At 42.1% G+C, this 22,442-nt stretch overlaps 1 protein-coding gene across 1 annotated transcript in view; it reads left to right on the top strand.

The window, feature by feature from the left end:
• LOC134351590 (solute carrier family 13 member 4-like) overlaps positions 1–22,442 on the top strand; it is an 89,111-nt gene that overhangs the window by 40,374 nt on the left and 26,295 nt on the right. Inside the window, exons 3-6 of the mRNA XM_063057951.1 lie at positions 8,256–8,392; positions 12,222–12,427; positions 13,678–13,726; positions 19,856–19,910. Of these exons, the coding sequence (XP_062914021.1) occupies positions 8,256–8,392; positions 12,222–12,427; positions 13,678–13,726; positions 19,856–19,910 (447 nt within the window). The remainder of the gene's footprint in view (positions 1–8,255; positions 8,393–12,221; positions 12,428–13,677; positions 13,727–19,855; positions 19,911–22,442) is intronic.

Raw genomic sequence — 22,442 nt, 5'->3', positions numbered from 1 at the left:
CTGCCATGCAGGGTTCCCAAACTTTTGTTTCGAGCCCTTTTCCTTTTTTGCTATTTTGAAACTGTAAAAGATGGAAATAAAGAAGTTTTCTTGCTTAAAATATTAAATAAATGTGTCATCTTTAACTTTATGCCTTTTGGAAATCAGTTCATCTTTTACTTGCTTAGCTATTCACAGTAACAGAAATTTTGACAGGGGTGCCCAAACTTTTGTATGCCACTGTATGTGGATATTATTCTTCTATGTATCCATGCAGATAAAGTACATGAAATAGTTCTTGAGCTTAACTTTAGCCAGTTGTGTGGAAGAATATGCCTCACAAAACTTCTCAGCTTCCTTCATCGGGCTCCTTCAGCACTCTACACAATGGAGCCTTTATGCCAACTCACCTGAAAGTCTCTTGGTGGTCTGTTATATCATCCCAGAACCTTACAGAAACAGTGTCACAGCTAAGAATTGCCATTTAAGCTGTTTCTGTTGTGGTGCCCGGAATGAATCATAGAAGCAGTTAGAGCCTTCATGAACATTAAGGGCATCAATATTGATGATTCACTTTTCCCAAAGTTTGAAACTAGTATGCTGCTACAGAATGCATTTGACAGAAATTAGACAGCATTTCAGAGGGAACAAAACCGTACAGCCAGTATGTAAATTGCTGGCATTATATTGTATACTCTCTTTATGTTCATTCTAGCCTTAATCTCCAACCGCTGGTTAAACCAATAAGATTGCAGTAATGTTTCCATTTTCTGTCTGAAGCTTTCAGTTAAATGTACATGTTGACATCACACAATGATTTGCTGAACTCTGTAATGATGAACGGCTTCACATGTTGGAGGTGGTGGATTCAGTTTTTGTAACTGTCTAACATCAGGCAAGCAGACATGAGAATCTTTGTGCCTCTGAAGATCGTGGCAGGAGGAGTATTTGATTTTTGTAATTGTTAACTCGAACAGATGAACTGCAAATGTCAATTGTATTTTGGAGTGGGCCCGCAGCATATGTAGGTCCAGGAATACTGGAAATGTCACACAAACCCTCTCTGTGTGCTACCTACCTCCTATCACCTATATGCTGCCGAGGCCAGGTTAGCATTAAAATTGAGACTGGCAGTCTTTCTGATGAAGGGTCTTTGACGTAAAACAGTAACTCAGTTTCTGTTTCATTTGCTAAGTGCTTCCAGCCTTTTCTATTTTATTTTTATCCCTTGACAGAATTTCATAGGACCAATGTTATTAAAACCAAGAGACCTAAGCCAGGTAAATGGATTTAGGATGCAGTTAAGCCTTAAGTGGATCAATAGCCTATTCCCATGTCCCCGTCAGGGAGGTCAATGGACAATAGAATCAGCAATACTATAATGGGGAATAAGACTGAAGTCCCAGAAAAGGCTAGCACAATACCAGACATGCTTCCAGTTTAACCTAATTACAGATTGTGATCTCTATAGACCATAAGCTTAAGCTGAAAGGGATATGGATGGCACTATATAAATATGGCCCAGCAGATGATAGCTTCAGTCTACTTTTTTGACTACTTCTCGTGAATGAATTGTAGGAGAGGATGACTGACTTCAGAGTTGTACCCTGATCCAAAATATGTTGTTTGACTTTTATTTCCAACAAATTAGCAAGTCTCTCATCTATTTGCAGTGGCTGGGTCAGCCAGCAGAAGGAAGGTCCTTGCAGTAAACAGCATGTGCCGATTTCTTGTGCGAAGTTAAGAACATTATGTCAGCACTTAGTCCCATTATTTGGATATCATGCACGGGAAATGGAGACAGGTGGATTGTGGTAAAGAATGGATAGACCAACCTTCGATAAAAGACTGACAAACATTCTAGAACAGGGGTTCCCAACCTTTTACAGTATACGCCATAGAGCTACTGTTAACAGAGGGGTCCATGAATCCCAGGTTGGGAACCTCTGTTCTAGAAAATACTCATGTTACTACCACAAGAAAGAACACTCAGCTTGTTGGAGATTTTGGTTTCCATGAAATTAGTTGGAGTAAAGAAAGAGATGATGGGGTGAAAAGACATTGAAGATCAAAGGCAAGTTACAAATCTAGTACTAATGAACCACAAGATCCTGTGAAAGAATTAATCTTGTTCACTTTAGAATCTTCAGTATTCCCAGGGATAGTGATGAGTCCAATTAGTACTTTAAGTTTATTGAGGATCTTATGATGCTGACTTCATTGAACTCCACAAAATCTAATGGCTCTTGAGGGAATAAGATATCATGGGATCTGCCTGGTTTATCAGCCACAGCATGACAATTGTAGTTTAGAAAGCAATACAGATTTCTGAAGAATATCATCTGATTTGAAATGATTTTTGAGTTGGAGTTTCATGAATAGAAAATACCAAATTAAATGTAAGATTATAAACTGCCAGTAAATTATTTAAAGAACTGAAGCAACAGTGTTTTATTGAACTGAATCTCAAGGGTAGCAACAGACTGGTGTGTAATAATTTGGGCTTCTGCTATGTTGTTTGTGAACACAGTGCTTAAGAGAAGTAATTACAATAATAATTATTTGTCACTTGAATGTAACAGTGTATTCATTATTACAGATTTCTCTTCTGTAAGCCTTTGCTTTACTTTGTTTTGGCCCTTCCCATGCTGCACACAATATGTTTGGCTCATAACACAAAAACGGGACATTCCACTGGGCAGAAATCTGAAATGAAATCAGAAATGTTGCAAGTACAGAGTTAACCTTTCAAGTCAGTGACCTTTCACACAAATAGTTATGAGAAGAGGTCCAACCTGAAATTATTACTTAAGTTTGTGGCCAAGTTCAAGAAACGTCATCTTTTCTGTATGCCGATCAAGAACTTTCTTCAGCAGATGTGTAGAACTAAGTATGCTGATGAATGGAGAGGTTGTAATTGATGGATAACTAGGTAAATGGAGTAGACTTGATCATGGTGCTGATTAATGTAGGCATGAGGAGACAAAAATGTGCTGAGAACCTGCCAGCTGAGGGGAAATGAAGAGAGGTGTTCTACTTAGCTTTGTTCAGTGACCACTGGGGATGTAGACTTGCTACTTGGTACAAAGCTAATGTGACAGAACAAGCATCTCCAACAAAACTGCCTGATTTTAATTCCCCTCAAGTCTGTGCAGGCTAAAAGTATGAGAATTTTGGCTACTGGTGAATTTCCATCTGGACATTTAGTTCTGTAGATGCCATAAGGTTGACTTCACCTGGGAAATCATAGAGAGATGATTTATTTCTTCCTGGTGTCTCTAGCCACCAAACTTTAACATAAGCCAAACTGAGTCGATAAGTTGAGAGTAAGTTGGCACAACCATTCTGTGGAGTCATTTCTAACCCTGGCTGCTTATTCGCCTCAAACATTCTCACTTTATTTTGAACCCTGGTCTTCAGTTGTCATGAATTCCTGCAGGTATGGTCCTATGATCTCATCAAGAAATCAGTCTTTTCATTGTTTAACAAAACTAAGCCACCATGTAAAATTGAGAATGCTCACAGAGATGAAGAGGAAACAACGTTTAAAAGGAGAATAATGCAATCCTGAGGATCTGAAGAGTGGGGAATAATACCTTTCCATTTTAATGGCTCATGCGTTGCCTTGCTACCTAGTGTTACGAGAATACACATAAAATTAAGATGTTTGCTGGCCTGGGCTAGCATCAGTGGCATCAGCAGTTGGTCTGCCACCTGCCCTCAGGGGAAGGAGAGATAAGGAACAATGGAGTAGCGTCTGGAGATGTGTAATGAAGGGATGTGGGAGGGAGAGCTGTCTGGAGCGGCTCCCCCCTTTGAACCCTGAACTGTTTGAAGTGATGGACAGGCGATACCCCAGCAGGGGGATAAAAAGGGACAGGTTCGCTAAGACAGACACACACGCCACCCGAGGTAACGAGACCCTGGAAGCGGTGCGCCTCTCACGAGTGGTGAGAAGTACCGGACAACGCACAGGGTGGAAAGGTACGATCAGCGGGAACCCGGTGTGTGTCCGCCCTTGCCTGGGTGCCGGGTTCACTGCAGAGGATCGACCGCATCTGGAGGAGGGGTCACAGTCGGTGACCTCAGGTGACATCACCAAGGACCCGCCCAAATGCTGTTTGTGAGCCATCTCGCTGGTCTGTGAGTGAAGCTGTGCTGAATGATGAGTTGTTCCTATTCTATCTCTCTCTTCCCCCACGTTGTCCACCGCCATGGCAACGATTACTGCGAACTGAACTACTAAACTGGACTGAACTTTGAGTCATTTTGAAATTGGTCATTTACCCCTAGACAACGATAGAGCTTGACTGATGCTGTTATCTTAATTCTGTGCTCATGTGCGTTTATCATCGCTGAACTGTTGCATTTATTATCCTTTCGATTAATGTGTTGCTTGTTTCTTTAATAAAACTTTCTTAGTTCTAGTACTCCAGACTCCAACTGAGTGATCCATTTCTGCTGGTTTGGCAACCCAGTTACGGGGTACGTAACACTAGCAGCAGCATATCGATTCCTGTACCAGGAACCCTTCATCCTGCAAACATCCTCAACCAACACCTAATAAGTGTTGCAGAAGGAAATGAAGATAAAGCTGGGAGAAAGGGAACAGGATGCACATGAATGTCTAAGAGTGCGATTCAATTTGATTTTGTTCCTCTATGTTCTTGTGGAAATTCCCAGCCTTTTGTTCAAGATTTCTTCATTAAAGTTTATCAGGAGAACCTAGAAGGATTGCAAATTGCCACTTAAAATGTTACTTTTTAAATAAAAACTAAAATGTAAATGAAACCTCTCAAGTGATCAAAGTCACTGATTAATTATCACTGCGTCAGAGGCCAAAGTTCTCCTGTACTACGATGAAGATGATGTAACTTTAATGGGTTATCCATCAGCAAGAGTAGGTTAAGAGTTTTAATTTAAATTTCTAATTATTGGGTCCACCCAAATTAGACCTTGGTCTGCTTAGTCAATGTCAATCTGAGTCAGGGAAAGAATGAGCCTGGCTTCGGAGACTGGGCATGTCTTCACAACAGAGACTAAATTGGGATCTGGGGTGCAGAACTAATCCTGCTTGGCAGAAGATTTTACTGTTGCTGTGAAGATGGGTGTGAGTTTCAGGGACTTCTCTCTCTACATGCCTTTTGTGTTGAGTATTCCATCGTACTGTGCAGAATCAGGTAACCTATGCCTCCAGAAAAAAAAACTCTACATTGATCCACTCCTTGTACATGGAGAATCCCAAACCTTGTGCTAAAAGAGTGCCACAAGTATAATGACAGAAGACATTTTGGCCCTGTAATGTTAATTGTCAGAGCAATAGCGTCACATTTTTTAGCTGCTCAGATTTCACTGAAATACCCACCAAATACCCTGCCTGTCACTAACTTGCTTCAGATCCTTTGGTAAAATGCTGCTAATGCAGCTAAAAATTGTTTAATTTTTGCCCACAATATTAGACCACAAGCATGGTTAAAAACTCAATGCCTTTGTGACATAATGAAGACTCATTATCTTCATACTGCAGATTCCAATTGCTCTGCACCTTTAGTTATTTAAGATGATTCACACTACCTCACATCAATATCTATATCTTGGTCATAGTGTAATGAAATCCTCACGTATAGCAAGACTAGTGTAGATTTGAGCAGAAGCTTCCGTTTTACTAAATCACAAAGCATCAGAATTTCCTAATCCTTGCTTGTTCCCATTCAAGACTGGCTTTTATGGAGACAGACTGAATCTTGTTCTTCTGTTCCAAGAGGAACTGATGACAGAAGATGCATAAATGAGTTCAGATGAAGGGTTTCAGCCCAAAATATCAACTGCTTTGTCTTGAGATTTCCAGTGGTTTTACTACATGTGTCAGCCTGACAGGGAGAATGACAAAGACTTTGCACTGGCTTCATTAATATGTAATTGGGGTTCCTAAGATGTCATAACTTTCAGCTGCCTGTTGAAGCTTTCAGCTGAAGTTGGCAAATGATGAGAAATGGTTGTGCTGGAAGCAGTAATTAACCTTTCCAACCCTCCTCCTCACCCCTCCATATGCATAAAAACAGCCTTATGTTGTACGCTCAAAGTTATAGCTGCTCAGAACATCCTAATCAATAGCACTGGGTCAAATCTCATTCCTTGTACACAGCATTGTATAATAAATGCTGGCTATTCATACATTTCTTTCATTGTTATTAGGCAGGGTCATCAGTGTAATTTACATTCTGGTGCAGATTTGCCAACATGATGCATTGTTGTGTGGAAGGCTTCTGATACTACTTGTTTATTTATTTATGTATTAGGATACAGCGTGGAATATGCCCTTCAAGCCACGCCACCCAGCATTCCCCCGACTTAACTTTAGCCTAATCACAATGACCGATTACCCTACTAACCGGTAATCTTTGAACTGTGGGAGGAAACCGGAGCACTTGGAGGAAACCCACACGGTCATGGGGAGAACGAAGGAACTCCATGCAGGCAGTGACAGGAATTTAACTTGGATCACCTATAGTGCAACACATTGTGCCAACTGCTACACTACCATGCCACCCTGCCTTCCTGCACTTGATTCATTTCCCTCCTTTCTCTATGTTCACGTGCCTGTCCAAATACCTCTTTAATGCCAGTATTATGTCTATGTTCACCACTAACCCTGGGAGCATGTTCCAGGTACTTACTGCTCCCTTGTCTTTTTTTTAAAGTACCTTGCATATCTGTTTTAATCTTTCCCCAGTCCCTCCATCAACTGAAAGCTATGTCCTCTGGTATTTGATATTTCTACCCTGGGGCAAAAAACACTATCTACCCTATTTACACCTCTCATTATTTTATAAACCTCTATCATCTGCTCTGGAGAAAACAATCCAAGATTATGGTTAATTCTCCTTATGGTTAATTAGCTCTAATCCAGGCAGTATCTCCTGAATCACTTCTGCACCCTCTCCAAAGCCTCCGCATTCTTCCTGAAATGGGGTGACCAGAACTGCACACTACCTAACCAGAACTATACCGAGTGCCCTGATTGATGTTGGCAAGCATGTCATCCGCCCTCTTTACTAATTCTGTTGCCATTTTCGGGGAGCAATGGAGTTAGACCCCAACGTCTCTCTGTACATCAAAAAAAGTTTGAAGGTTCATTTATTATCAAAACACGTATCCATATACAACTCTGAAATTTGTTTTCTCCAGATAGCCACAAAACAAAGAAAGAACATGAAAGTCATTCAGAGAGAAACAGTAACCCCCCACCCCGCATGAAAAAGATTGGCATCCCTAATATTAACCACCACAACTCCCTTCGCACAAAATGGAATGGGAATATTGACCCCCCCCAAAAACAGCCCACCCCCCACACAAAAAGAAACTAACAGAACATTAACCCCTTAACACCCTCCCCTCGCACAACCAAACGGAAAAGGAACGGGTGATTTTTAAAAAAACCACAGAAGATAAAACCCATAAGTCTGAAAAAGTCCACAGTCCAGAACACAATAGTCCAATGCATAAATGCAGAATGCCAATACCATCCACCGATATCACTGACGTTCATCAAGAGAGAGGGACACCACACGAGGCAGAGAGGCCTACCCGCCTGCCACATATCCTTTCACCTTACATTTGACCTCCCAAAGGGAAACACCTCACATTTGCCCAGATTAAACTCTATCCACCATTTCTCCACTGGTACATGCAATTAATTTATATCCTGCTGACTCCTTGGAGCCTTCTTCAAGCACCACAACACCATTTTCGTGTTATCCACACACCTAGTAATCAACCATCTACATTTTCATGCAGGCATTTTTCTTAAGCAGAGGTCCCAGCACTGAGCCTTGTGGGACACCACTCCACTGATGACAGACCTTCGGTCACGATGCTACCTCTCCACTGCCACACTCTGGTTTCTATGGTCAAGCCAACTTTGAATCCAATCTACCAAGTCAGTATGGATCCCATGAATCTTTATCTTATTGATCAACTTCCCATGAGAGGCCATGTAAAATGCCTTATTAAAGTCAATGTAGATAATGTACTACCTTCATCAATTATCATTGTTACCTTTACAAAATGTTCAATCAATTTATAAGGCATGACCTTCACCATACCAAATCATCTTGACTATCCCTAATAAGCCCACAGTTCAAATGTGAGTCTGTCCCTTAGAATTCTCTCTAATATTGATTTTGTTATCTTCTGCATCCCTTTCCTTGATGAATATCAATGCAGGCATAATTTCCTTCAGTACTGGAGCTGATGTTTGTGTATTTTATAAATAGGTTGCATCAGAGTACTTTAAGGACACAACGTTACTCTTGATTGGTGTCATCTGCCTGGCTGCTTCCATTGAAAAATGGAACTTGCACAAGAGGATTGCTCTTCGCATGGTGATGTTAGCAGGAGCCAAACCAGGAATGTGAGTATATATCGTCTTAATCTGCATGTTTCACCTATGCTAGGAATATATAGCCTAGAGCATCACAGCAGGACTCCAACTAAATAGGCTAGGTTTGCTCTAGCGTCTTAGTGCATAAGTTTATTGAAGTCAATGTCTACCAATTCACCCAATATCTGGACAAATGGTAGAATCAGATTCACAATCAAGTTTATCATCACTGATGCATATCATAATACTTGTTTTGCAGCAGCTGTAAAGAGCAATTAAAATACTATAAGTTGCAATAAGAAATGTGAATGCAAAATGAGTGGAAAATAGTGAGATAGTGTTCATAGTGGAGGGGATGGTAACCCTAACATCAGAAAAAAGAGCAGAGCCTCGTTAAGTTGGCCCACCAGTCTTCTAATGCTCTACTGACTATTTTAACTGACATTTTGAAGAGACTCCACCTGTCTCTATTAGATCGTGTAATAGAGGCCCATGACTGCATTCACTAGAGTACCTGGAATCTCAGCAGAGAAGCACAAGGTAAAATCTCCTGGATGTAGGATAATTGTACTACGGACTGTAAGGGGTTATATTGAACATGTTTAACAAGGCCCAGGAGAAGGTTTCTCCAAGTCAATAATGAACTGCTTAGCAGGTTTTGTTTCCCAGGGTTTTTTTTTGACGAAAACCATAATGGCAACCTTGGGATTGCCCTCTCCTTCAGTTGTTCTGGAGGAAGTTGGGAAGGGAAAGGCTGCAGTGGTGATACCTCCACTCAAACATGTGTAGGTTGAGGGCCATCTGCCAGTAACCGAAAGGGGATGGCTACTCTGTCTTCGCATTGAGAACCACCTAGCCAGAAACTTCACAAGGAGTTAGGTGTTGTTTGTTCTTTTTTTTAGCTTAGTCTTTGTAACAATTTTCAAAGATCAAAATAAATTTATTGCCAAAGGACATGTATATCACCATATACAACCCTGAGCAATGCACACAAAATGCTGGAGGAACAGGCAAAGAGTACAGTCGACGTTTCGAACCAAGACCCTTCAGCTGGAGGAAAAAAGATGAGCAGAGCTAAAAGGTGGAGGGGAGGGGGACAGAAACATGAGTTGATAAGTGAAACTGGGAGGGGGAGGGGTGAAGTAAAGAGCTGGGGAATTGATTGGAGAAAGAGATACAGGGCTGGAGAAAGGGGAGTCTGGTAGAAGAGAACTGAAGCCCATGGAAGAAAGAAAAAGGGGGGAGGAGCACCAGAGGGAGGCGATGGGCAGGCGAGGAGATAAGATGAGAGAGGGAAAAGGGGATGGGGAATGGTGAAGGGGGGGGGGCATTACCTGAATTTCGAGAAATTGATGTTCATGCCATCAGGTTGGAGGCTACCCAGACAGAATAACATGTAAAACCCTGAGATCTGTTTTCTATCTGAGACCTATGACGTTAGTCTCTGAGTTTTACCAGTTACTTGTGTTCCCTGCGCAGTTTTACGAAGATGATAATATAGTAAAACGCTCTGCCTATTTTTAGCCTGATCACCCTCCATTTCTTGTGTCTCTCTTGATGAATGCCTAAAATCAGGTTCGATATTATGCCAGTTAAGCAAATTAAGAGGGATAAATACTAAAAATGCGCTACTGGTTATTAGTTTAAAAATCTACCTATTCAAAGGCGAATGTGCAGGAGATGGTTCTAACCCAGCTGGTCTTCACAGCAAGCCTTCATAGGTGTAGTTTTTCCTTGAGGTGGGCCCTTGCACAATTACCTCTGAGGAAATGTCATTGGCAGTTATTATAAAATCAAGTTCAATTAAAACAACCTTTCAAAGCTAACCAGCTGCAATATACGTGAGCATAGGCCTTCAGTCATTCTGAAACATCCACCTTAGTCCTCTTCAAGTGTCTTTGGGGACTTCAGTTCACACCTGCCATGGAATCACAGCAACGTTGCACTGCTCAATGCATTTCATTGATGAAATAAAAGCAGAAAATGCTGGAAATATTCAGCAGGTCATGCAGTATCAGACAGAGATGACGTTTCAGGTTGTCTGCAGTTTTTTTTCGATTCCCGTTTATTTCAGGTTTGCAGCATCTGTGGGTGTTACTTTTGATTTGCTTTTGAAAGTCCCAGCCTGGGAAGACAGCGGCGTGGCACTCCATCAACAGCAAACTCTACGTTGTAGCATGGATTTTCACCAAACTTGCTGCAGCAAATACTCAAAGGTAGCAGGGAGTGTGGGTCAGCTCACTGTCGTGTCAAATTATAGGGGTTAGAAATGCACACTTAGATATCTTCAGGAAGCAGTGCCTCAAAAAGACGGCATCCATCATTAAGGACACCCACCAGGAAGGACATGCCCTCTTCTTATTGTTACCATCAGGAAGGAGGTACAGAAGCCTGAAGGCGCACACTCTGAAATTCAGGAACGGCTTCTCTCCCTCTGCCATCTGATTTCTAAATGGATATTGAACTCACAAATCCTACCTCACTACTTTTTCACTTCTGTTTTTGCACTGCTTGATTTATTTAATTTATAATTAATATGTATACTAATTCAGTTTTTCTATATTATCATGTATTGCTTTGTACTGCTGCCGTAAAGTTAACAAATTTCACGACATATGCGGGTGATATTAAACCTGATTCTGATTCTGAGTATGGAGACCTCCAGTGGCAGTAGGGGGTACTGCAGCTACATTAAAACCAAAATCTATCAATGTTAAACTTTAAAGCACTAGTTATTACAATGAAATCCATTGATGGTTAACAGGTAGGAGCCGTTCACATAGGCGACAAGAAATATATTTTCTGTCTGTTTTCATATGTTGCTGTGGAATAGAGTTTGGGTATAGAGGTGGGGAGAACCCAGGTGAAGTCCAAGGGGAAGAGGGGAGAGTCAGAACCATTCGCTTTGCAGTGGGTAATAGCTAGCAACAGGGTGTGTGTCAGATGAAAAAAGGTCAGTAGACCAAAGTGTAGTTCTGAGGAAGAAATGGAGTTTGATAGAGAGGTCATCTACAGAGAGATTAAGTGGATTCTATTACAATCATTCAAAATCCTTCAGAGGATACGTGACCCAAAAGGAGAAGCTTGTCTGAACAGAGAGCTGATCTCTCTCTGGGCATTGAAGAGTTGTACAGCATATTTCTTGTTTTACCTCCACTGGATTAAAGTTGAGTAAGATGGTGGTGAATTTCCTGGATTATTAGCCACTGTTGATTCAGGTATAGAGAATGCATCTTCTTCATTCTCCCAGTCTGAGACAGGGTTATCATCCCTCAGAACTGTCAAAGTTTAATTCTGCCCCATCATGCACCTAGTGTTAGGGTCAGGTGGCGGGTGGAGAAGCATCTCTACCAAAGGAGACGTAAGCCACTACTTTCCTCCGCTAGCCTGCGGGCCACCCTCGAGCAAGGTGTAGCACCTGCTTAGCTCCCCACCCCCCCGCCCGATCACCATGGGAGCAGGTGGTGGATGGTCGTATGAGCAGCTGGCGCATATCACAGGTCCTGGTTATACGATTGCTGATGAGGGGCAGACAATCTCTGAAGAGTATTGATAATGGCTGGGGTCACCCATCTTGTGAGAAAGTAATGGCAAACCACTTGTGTACAAAAAAAAATTGTCAAGAACAATCATTATCAAAGACCATATTTGCCCACATCAAACAACAGGCATATAATGATGATGTATGTTAGGGTGGAGCCATTGGTATCTTGGCTGCTGCCACCCGGGCTGAGGTGACCTCACTGGCAAGGCCCTCGCATCAGCCTCCACGTCAATATGGATCACCCTCCCTCTCCTCCTAACCCCATCTTTGATGCTAAGTACTCTGCAAGGTGTTTACATTCACTTCTGCTCACAGGTTAGTCCTTGGCTTCATGTGTTGTACCATGTTCTTGTCCATGTGGCTCAGTAACACCTCCACCACTGCCATGGTGATGCCAATTGCAGAAGCTGTCCTGCAGCAGCTCATCAACACCAGCCTGGAATCTGATGTCGAGTTAGCCGTAATCACAGACACCGACAGCGTGGAAGACACCTACTCTGGCCCAGCGTCCCAAAAATACGGTGTGTATTAGCTTTCTTTGTTCTAAGTAACTCACAACGACCATGGTAACTTGGAGTAACTCATGATGACTTCATTAATTCACATTATTCTTGCTAACTCGCATTGCCTGCAGGAATTTCTATTGTTCATAGTGACACACAATTTAATTTGTTCATAATAACTCAAATTGACCATATCCACTCAGTATGCTATTCCAATATTTTTGTCCTCCATCTCTCCGCTTTTTAGTGGATGTCATTATATGAACATGCACTTTAAAAGACTCACCATCTATACTCTTGGACCATCCTGCTTTAAGATCATGTCAAAATTATAATGATCACGTTAAGAGCCATGACTCTCTCATTATGGCCAGTTCAGGCAAGTTAAAATCAAAACTATTTCCTCCTTCTGGACACAGTGGCCTTCCATAGTAAGGCCCCAGCATCTTATCCATCCAGAAGGGGCATTTGGCTCCTTGGCCACTGCAAACCACCAATGGCAAATCAGTGGTGAAGCAGGTAGCAACTTGTGTTCGATCCTGACCTCAGGTACAGGCTGTATGAATTTACAAATTTGTTCACTATGACTACTTGGGTTTGACTTGAGTTCTCTGTTTTCCTCCCACATCTTAGATGTGTACTGGTAGGTTAATTGGCAACTGAACCATTCCCCTAGGGTCTATCTATGAGTGTCAAAAATTGGTGGTTGGAAGGAGCAGAGCAGAGTTGATGAATACGTGGGAGAACAGAAAAATAACCAAAATGAGGAAATGTGCAGATGCAGGAGATCCAAAGCAGCACACAGAAAATGCTGGAGGAAATCAGGGTCTCAGCCCAAAATATCGACTGTTTATTCTCTTTCTATAGATGTTGAGTTCCTTGACAGGTTCCTAGCTGTAGAGGGAAATAAGTAGAGAATTGGGTCTGTTGGGATTTTTTGGGAACTAGCAATTGCAGAATAAGGAGATATAAACTTTATAGAGTAAGGAGATATAAAAAATATAATCTGTTCTCTATCTGCGAGCTTTCTATTGAAGACCAACATGGATTGTAATCAGGAGCCAGCTTTCCTCCTGAGTGTAGAGATAATGAACCATTACTAAGGGCTTAGCTGTCAGCTGGTGTTAGTAGAGACTGGAGATCAGGCTCAGCCTGGCTGAGGACACTTTTGGCAGTACCTCTAATCCCAAACCATGCAATTGGTTTTTTCTTTTTACTTTGGTCTTTTTCATTTGCAAGTTTTATTATCTGCCCCTTATTCCTTCCAGAGGAGGAAAATGAGAAGAAGCAGCTGGAGCTTATCTACCTTAAAGAAAAGTAAGTTTCCTTCTGTGCCTGTGATTCAAGTTATGAGAACTGGGCTCCAGGAATGGGACTGGAAAGGGAATTTACTTAGTGATTAATTTAAATTGAATTTCTAAATACTGTTTTTGGTGATTGTTCGTGTTATATTTGCTGGAGATAAAAGATTAGGAAATTAATTCTGGATGACCCTAAAACAACAGAGTGCTGCTCACTTGCCTACTGTGATCCTCACCGGTTGTGAATCTTCCGAGATGAACACACTGGTACTTGAATTAAACTCATTTAGGTCCTTCAACAGAAGCAATCCTTTGAGGAAATTTAAAGGCCTTCAAATGCCATTGTGTTACTCGATACTGTGGGACTTGTGAATAAGAGTTAGTGCATTATTTGAAGAATTCACCTGTGCTTTGAACACATAATCAGCGATGTAACCTGAGGTCATTGGGTGTCTCAGGTCTTTCAACATCAGACGTCCTCACCCAGGTGACCCAGCAGTGGTTGACCAAGCCACGGCTTGTGTTCAGGTAGCATATGCTGCAGGTCCCTGTGGACTTGCTTTCTCATCCAGAGCCACATTGAGGCTTTCTCCGCAGCCTTGGTGATGTTGCTGATGATACCCTGCCTCCTTGTACCAGTGATCCCCAATGTGCTGAGGGCTCTGTGAAGAGACCATCCAGCAGCCCACCTCATCAGATATGTCCCTGATTATAGGGGATTAGAAAGAACATTCAAATGATGTAAGGTGAGTTCAGTAAGCTTGAGTACATACGACAGAAGAAGTTTGGATTGGTATTGAAATCGGTCACCCTTCCTGCTGTTAAATTATTTGTTAATGCTTGGAACAGGTAAAGTTTTCCTCTTATCGACATTGCATGCTCCAAGTGTTACACATGGGCAGTGAAGGATGTGACAGAGACCCAAGGCGGCTGACGCTTCTGTCTTGGCCAAGAAAGCCAAATTTAAACTACCACTGCTTTTGGACTTTGAGATGCTTAACTGACCCATAAAGTTGGTTAACGCAATTTAAATTTTCCCCAAGGTTTTTGAAGTCTCTTTTGATGTCTAAAACATATTGGAAAGTTGCATTAAAACATACAACATGTGCATGAAAATGTGATTATGCAAAGATAAGGGGAGAGAAAGAACTTGTATCTCATCTTAATAGGACATCTCAACAAGCATCAGAACCATCAGTCCTAAAGTGCAGTTACTGGCTTGTAGGCAAATAACTTTCAGCACTTCTTGAACAGCAAAGTCATGAGGGAGTCGTAATTATCTTTTGGTAGTTACTAATCACACAACATTGGTTAGTACAGCATTGGAATTTGGGAATCTTCCCTGGGACCTTTTTCCAACAATTATGAATGTGAAGCAAGAAGGTAAACTCCCTCCCTATTAAAACATCTTCAGCAAAGTAGCTCCTCACTTTCAGATAAGATTCCATGTCAGTGCCCATGTCCTGGAAGTGAACTGGAACACTCAACTTTCAGACTTGAAGATGCAGAAATCATTAACAGTATGCTGATACTCGAAGAGTATCTTCAGGGGAGGGGTGGGGGAAACGAAACCCCCATTGTGAATACAAAGTGCAAACAGCTCTTGTTGTTCTCAGTAAATCTGGGTGTGGGGGAGACAGTAAAAGTGGGCCTTAACTGAGAGCAACTCTCCTCTCAATGTAGGCCGACCATTTCCCTCCATAGATGCTGCCTGACCTGCAGAGTTCCTCCACCAGTTTGTGTGTTGCTGTACTACATTTGAACTTGAGGAGGACTGGCTGAGAGCCAGAGGCAGCGCAGGCCACTGGGAAAGGGCATGGCCATCTGTGTCAGGTTAAAGTTTCCACATCTATAAAAGTAACAATGAGGAGCCAAACTTTCACACTGACACTACAGCTCAGCATCAACAAGTGAGCCTTCTAGGCCAGCTACCAACACTTCCAAATACCAGAGAAACAGAAATTAAAAACTGCTGAGACTGGCTGTAAGCCGTCTTTTAGTTTGTTTGCATTTGTTACGTTAAACTGTGTGTGTACTTTTCTAACAGATTTTTGTGACTCAGATATTTTATGATAGAATGAGTCTTGGGCTAGAACACTTATTGCAGATTCAAAATTGGGGAATATTATGAGAGGCAAAAGGAACGGAAAGTTATAAAATGTAATCGCTTTGGGCTGGGTCATTTGCTGATGGTACCCTGTCTGGTCAGAGGAGGCTGATCAATGGATTTCTTTGGTGAGTGACTGCTGGACCACTGACTTCCTAGCTGCCCACTCATTCGTGAATCCCTCAAAGCTGGACCCTCTTAGCGTCTGTGACATGGGCAACCTCGTGTACGGGTGACCAAGGCTCCACTGAGAATTTTCAGGATGCCTGATCCCTGATTGGTAGGAGGTTACTGTGTGGAGCAACTATCCCTGTCTCGCTCTGGGACCACTCCAGTCTTAAAACTTGCAGGTAGCGTTGACAATACATGAGCCCTGAAAGGTAAACTAAAAGCTGTGTTCCTTGCAAGAGCAAATTAACAATGAAGTCCTGCCCCACTCCTGCTTATTTCCATCCTGTTACCTCTTGGGAACAGCAAATAAATGCAACAGTTCATTTGAAAAAATTGCTGAGAAATTTCTCTCTGACTCCTTAAGGCAATCAGGCAAAGCTCTGAGGTTGTCTAAGATTAATAATCGCACTAACCAGCAGGTAACCCCTATAATTACAAATTACTTCTTCTGTGAGCAAAATGTCACGTTCCTTTTCAAGGAAGGGAGAGGGGGGCACACGCCTTATATTCCGCCTGGGTAGCCTCCAGCCTGATAGCATGAACATTGGTTTCTTGAACCAATGGTAATGCACCATCCCACCGCCACCCTCCCCCTGGCCCCCGCCCCCCCCCGGCCTCTCCTTCACCATTCCCCATTCCCATTTCCCTCTCTCACCATATCTCCTTACCTGCCTCCCTCCTTTTCTTTCTTCCACGGCTTCCTGTTCTCTCCTGTCGGACTCCCCTCACCATGTGTTTCTTTCCCCTTCCCCACCTTTTAAATCTACTCCTCATCTTTTTTTCCTCCAGTCATGCCGAAGGGTCTCGGCCCAAAATGTCGACTGTACTTTTTTCCATAGATGCTGCCTGGCCCACTGAGTTCCTCCAGCATTTTGTGTGTGTCCCTTTACAAGGGCTCTTTGCTCACTTGCTAAATTGAAAGAAGGATAACGTGATCCTAAGATGTATACTTCTCAGCGTCTGTCTAACTATGCACCAGTAAACTTAATAAACCCTTAGTCCTGCCATTACTATCTCTTTGAAATATCCTATCTGACTGGCCACATAGAAAGGAGCCTGTACTGAGGAAGAGCTGAAAGCATAAATTGTCGGATGCAGAGCTGTGAATTAAGGAAGCTGAGGCCTAACAATTGCATCAGCCTTATCAGGCATCAATGTTGCCAAAGCAGGTAAGCCTGCTCCCATCATCCAAAGCTCAAAAATTTGGCATTTTCATGTCTGCACCTTCTACAGAGCCAAAGTAACTTTAATCTGAAAATAAAACTTCATGATACAAGGGTAGACATTGTAGTACCACTCAAAGGCTAAATACAATTAGCACTTTCTAGTACCCACATTTAAGATATTCTGGGTTTTTTTTTGAAGTTTTAACTATGGTTAATCCTACCTGGTTTGCTACAGGTGTTTCATAATGCTCCTACTCCCTATTCAGAGTGAGCAGTGGTAGGGTTCCCTCCTGATTTCTTACCATTAATGGCTACCGATACTTGATATAAAACTCGCTGAATTTCTCTAGCTCGATTGTTGTTATCAATCAAATACTGGCACATTCTAAATCACCCTGGGTCTATTGATTTTGTGAAAATTACTGGGTTGAAGGTAACATTTTCTAAATTAAAGAAACGTTCCAGCTCATCGTGAATGAAAATTTCATGCAAAATTTAGCCCAGTACATACCCTGCAGAAATCATCCTTAAGTGGAGCCGTTATTTCACTCCAGAAAATATACGCAGCATGCATAAGCCCACTAACCAATGCCAATAAGATATGCAAAGAAGGGCTTCCCAGCTGCCACTGACAGTGTGCTCAGCTCCAAATCAAGCAATCCATTCCCCTGCTGTAATTGTTTTTTCCTCACTGACTTGTCTCTGTAAACTGTCTGAATGAGATTAGTTTAAACAAATAGTGACATTAACAGGAAAAGATGATTTAATATTTGTTCAGATGCAGTCCAATTACCAATATTTTGAAGGGAATTAATTAATATTAATAACTTTGATTCAATATTTACATGCAGCCTTGCAATGAGTTGCAATGCAGGCTTTAGAGAAGTGGGTAGCTTTTAACTTTATCGCCACACAGTAAGAGCGATGGTCACTTGACCTCCTGCATGTGCAGATGATTGGCCAGTGGGACAGTCCATCGTAGGTCAGCCTATGAACTTAGCGATGACCGATGAGCCTGAAGTTGTCCTGAATGAGTGAGCCAAATGAGGCTGCAACCAGCCAGTGGATGGTGGGCCAACACAAGGTTGGATGTCCTGGCTCATTTTGTGTTTAACCAAACCATAGCAGAAAATGATGTAGGATGGATAAAGACAAAGTGAGTTTTTTTTACTGAATGTCGTTGCGGGATTAATATTGGTCTGAACGCTGGGGATATCTCGACTGATTTTCTTCCAATCTGAAGACCAGTGGGTCTTGGTTTGACGCCTCACCGAAGAGGAGGCATCGCTAACTGTAAAGTAATTCCTTAAATGCTGCTCTGAAGAGTTTCTCTAAATTTTGCACTCAAGTCTTTGAACTGGTCTTGAACCCAAACTGGGAGACTCAGAGAGTAGAGTACTGATGTTCTTAGAAAAGTAGAAAATGTAGATACTGGAATAAAAAAATAAGAGATGGTATAAATAATCAATGGATAAGGCAGCATTTGTGGAGACTGGAAATGTTATCATTTTAAGTCTAAGATCTTGCATCCAAACTGATTTTAAGCTGCAGGTTCAAGTTCAGCATCTTATTGAAAGGCACTGAGGAAATTTAATATTTAAATATATGAAAACTTTGAATCTTCAGAACATTCTTCGCAAAATTGTCCATTTTAAATTAGGAATGCATTTTTGGTTTGGAATTAGATTGGTAAGGCCTGTAATGGAGTGAGCTGATTAATTTTAGCTCTCACTACTGTTCTCAGGTGCCACTCTTCTGCAGACGTGACACAACAAGGAAAGAAAATCATCACGGATATAGGGCTTCTTTGATTCATTTTCGAATTCAGTTCTTATGATGCATTCAGACTGAGTCTGTTAATGCCAGGCTCTGAGGTGTGTACATGGTATATTTGGAACAATGAGTCACAGACAGTTCTGGGCTTACTTCTTGTGCAAGTCTGTTAAATGCATCGATCAGAATTCTATGGGCAGTGGGATACACAACCAAATAATTACAAAATGTCCATAATCTATATAAACTTGTGAAGTGAACTACTGGTAAATGTTGGGATGAGCAATCTGCATAGACTAATACCGGCTATATACCAGTTTCTGAAGGAATGAGTTGTGAATCACAGGGCTAATAAAAATGCCAGGAGAGGGAATTCACGTCAGTATCCATCAGCTCAAGCTCATTTGTGGCGCTGGCAATTTATTTGCTCGTCTTTCCATTAAGACCATTCTGAATCCAAAAAGATCTTTTAATGAGAATCGATCAGTACATTACCTGGGCCATCCAAACTAGACGAGCTCATGCTGCATGCACCACACTTCAGATCCAATCTGGACATTATATCCTTGAAATTAATACACTCCAGCTGTGTGCACTCTGTTTAAGGTTCAAACAGATGCCCCTTCACTGCTTGACTTACCTGATCATCTAGTCATTATAATTTGTTTATCTCCCCCATTCGTGGTCTATCAGGAAATAGGCAGTGGACCGTAAGAATTATTAGTTGAATTTCTGATCAGGCAACACTTTCCATTTACTTCAATAACTGAGAAGATGGCACTGTTTGAAATCTCCAGAAGCTCCTTGTTAGCTGTTATGAATGGTAATTAGAGGTTCTTTGAAATAGCAGGTGTTCTTTTAGGCAACGTGATTCTGCAAAATACTGGTGATTTACTGGAGTTATTTAATGTTTTGTTTGTTTTTCTAGTGGAATGAAGAAGAACCAATCTGACAAGGAGATACTGACTAAGTCAGACAGACAGGTTCGCAGCTTCATCAAATTTGTTGTCTTATCACTGATACAATTTGGTTGCTAACTTTATTCTGTTTCTTCCTGTTTTATGACCCTGCTGTCCTCTCTTAGTAGCCTGATTATGATGTTTTATGATAACATTGTTGCTTGTGATAAAGGTTAAGATTAGGAAACCATTTGTATTCTGCAACATTCACTTATAAATTTGTGTAGTTTGCAAATGTTTACAAATTTCTTCCTTCAAAAGGTGAGGTCACTCCAGCTATATAGCAACATGTGGACACACATTTTATGTTAACGGGTTGGATTTTCCTGAGCCAGGCCTATAACCAGTGTCTGGGATCCCAGTGTATTTGAACTTACGAGGACTGGTTGTGCAGGCCTGATCTTCCTTGATTCAGACTGCAGTGCATAGGCCCTGTCCCTGAAGGCCTTCTGACAACACCATCAGTAATATTTCCATCTCCCCTGTTCTGACAACACCATCAGTAATATTACCATCTCCCCTGTTAATTACCTCCCATATTCAGAAACATCTAACAGCTATCAACATTGATATAGGGGATTAAACCTATAAAAACACGGAGATATGATTGGAAATAATAAAGTAAGATATTAAAATTATTACTTAGCCTTCTGACTCATAGGCCTAGAATGTCCATTGAAATCAGTGGGGTCTGGTATCCTGTGTCAGGTCTGAACCAGTGCAGGACGGGAGAGTGCACTGTCCATCCGTCCCTCCACGTCTGGGCTCCACTGCAGCACATCTCTAACTCAGTAAGTGCCAGGCTCACGGCACGTGGGCGCTGTTCTAGTTCACTTAGTGCTCAAGTGGTTGAACGGCAGCAGCTCCCCTTGAAACCAGCAAGCTGTCCTTCAGCTCCGTCAGCAAAACTTCAGTGCTCAGGCTATCCTTGGTGCCCTGATCCTGCAACATGCAGTGAAGGGAGGGGAATGGGATGTGCATTCTTTGTTGGGTTAGCAATGTAAAACAGGCTTATTTGTAAAATGTTGCCCTCTACCAAGAGAGGCTGCTTGAGGCTGGGGTGGCATTACTACCAACTAAGTCAAGGTACAGATGTACCTACAACATTCCACTGTGCTTTACATTTCCAGTCAGGTTGTTGGGAAAGGATACAAGCTAAAATTAAAGCAACCTTCTTTTAGTACCATGATTCGGATATCACTGAGGCCTGATCTGTTGTTGCAACCAAAAGGGAGTTGTGCTGACTTCCCAGCAGGCCAGACCTGTGGGGTTAGCACTTATTGGAAGTGTAGCTATTCCTCATGGGAATTCTCATCAGTGCTGACAAATGACTGCTTCTACCCTGTTATTGAGCTGGGTTTCAAGAATATACATTTTGTCCTCGCCAGACATGATACTAAACAAGGGTTGTTGCGGTAGGTGGTAGCTTCCGATGAAACTGACGAGAAAAAAAAGTCATTTTAAAACAGAGTGGGGATTTTAGGTAGATATAAATGTGGCCATAATCACAATGTATTAAACACTGGAAGAGAATGTGGTGTGGAATTGGCACGATCAGCCATTTGAGCGGTATTGTATCAATAACTTTGTACGTAATGCCTGTAAGAGCATGGAATTGATTGTAGACTTCAGGAAGGGGAAGTTGAGGAAACACACACCAGTCCTCATTGAGGGGTCAGCAGTGGAAAGGACAACAGCTTCTAGGTCCCGGGCGTCCGCATTTCAGAGGATCTACCCTGGGCCCAACGTGCTGATGCAAACACGAAGAAGGCACACCAGCAGCTACACATCATTAAGAGTTTGAGGAGGTAGGGCATGTCACCAAAAACTCCATAAAATTTCAGCAGATGTACCGTGGAGAGCATTCTGACTGATTCCATCACCACCTGATACAGAGGCACCACCGCACAGGACGGAGAAGAAGCAGCAAAGGTTGTAAACTCAGCCGGCACCATCACGAGCACAGCAATCCCCACCATTGCGGACACCTTCTAAAGGCAGTACCTCGAAAAGGGGGGCATCCATCAATAAGCACCCTCACCCACCAGGTTATGCCATCTTCTCGTTACACCCATCAGGGAGGAGGTGCAGGAGCTGGAGGAGACACAATGTTTCAGGAATGGCTTCTTTCCCTCTGTCATCAGATTTGTGAATGGACAATGAATCCATAAACACAACCTCACCAATTTGCTCTCTCTTAGCAGTGTTTTTCTATCTATTATTGCAAACGATAGAAATGTTTTAGATATTGCACTGTACTGCCGCAGCAAAACAACAGATGATAAAGCTGATTCAGAGACCGAACTCGATCAGCATTGTGAACACAAATCAGGGCTGTGCAGAACAGTAAACAGAATGGTGAAATGTGCTTCTGAATCAATAGGGAACATGTCCAACGCTTTCATTCTGTAGCTTTGCAGTGCTCTAGTCAGAAGTATATGTATGGGGGAAGCATCTTCCCATAAAAGAGGGACCAAAGTGTTGATCCCTCGAATCAGAGTAGGGGATCGATTGGAAAAGAGCGGTTACTCTTCCACAAGAGCTGCTCACATCAAG

This window comes from Mobula hypostoma, chromosome 9 (assembly GCF_963921235.1).
Source record: "Mobula hypostoma chromosome 9, sMobHyp1.1, whole genome shotgun sequence".
NCBI classification, from domain to species: domain Eukaryota; kingdom Metazoa; phylum Chordata; class Chondrichthyes; order Myliobatiformes; family Myliobatidae; genus Mobula; species Mobula hypostoma.
This window is presented reverse-complemented; position numbering and strand designations above follow the sequence as displayed.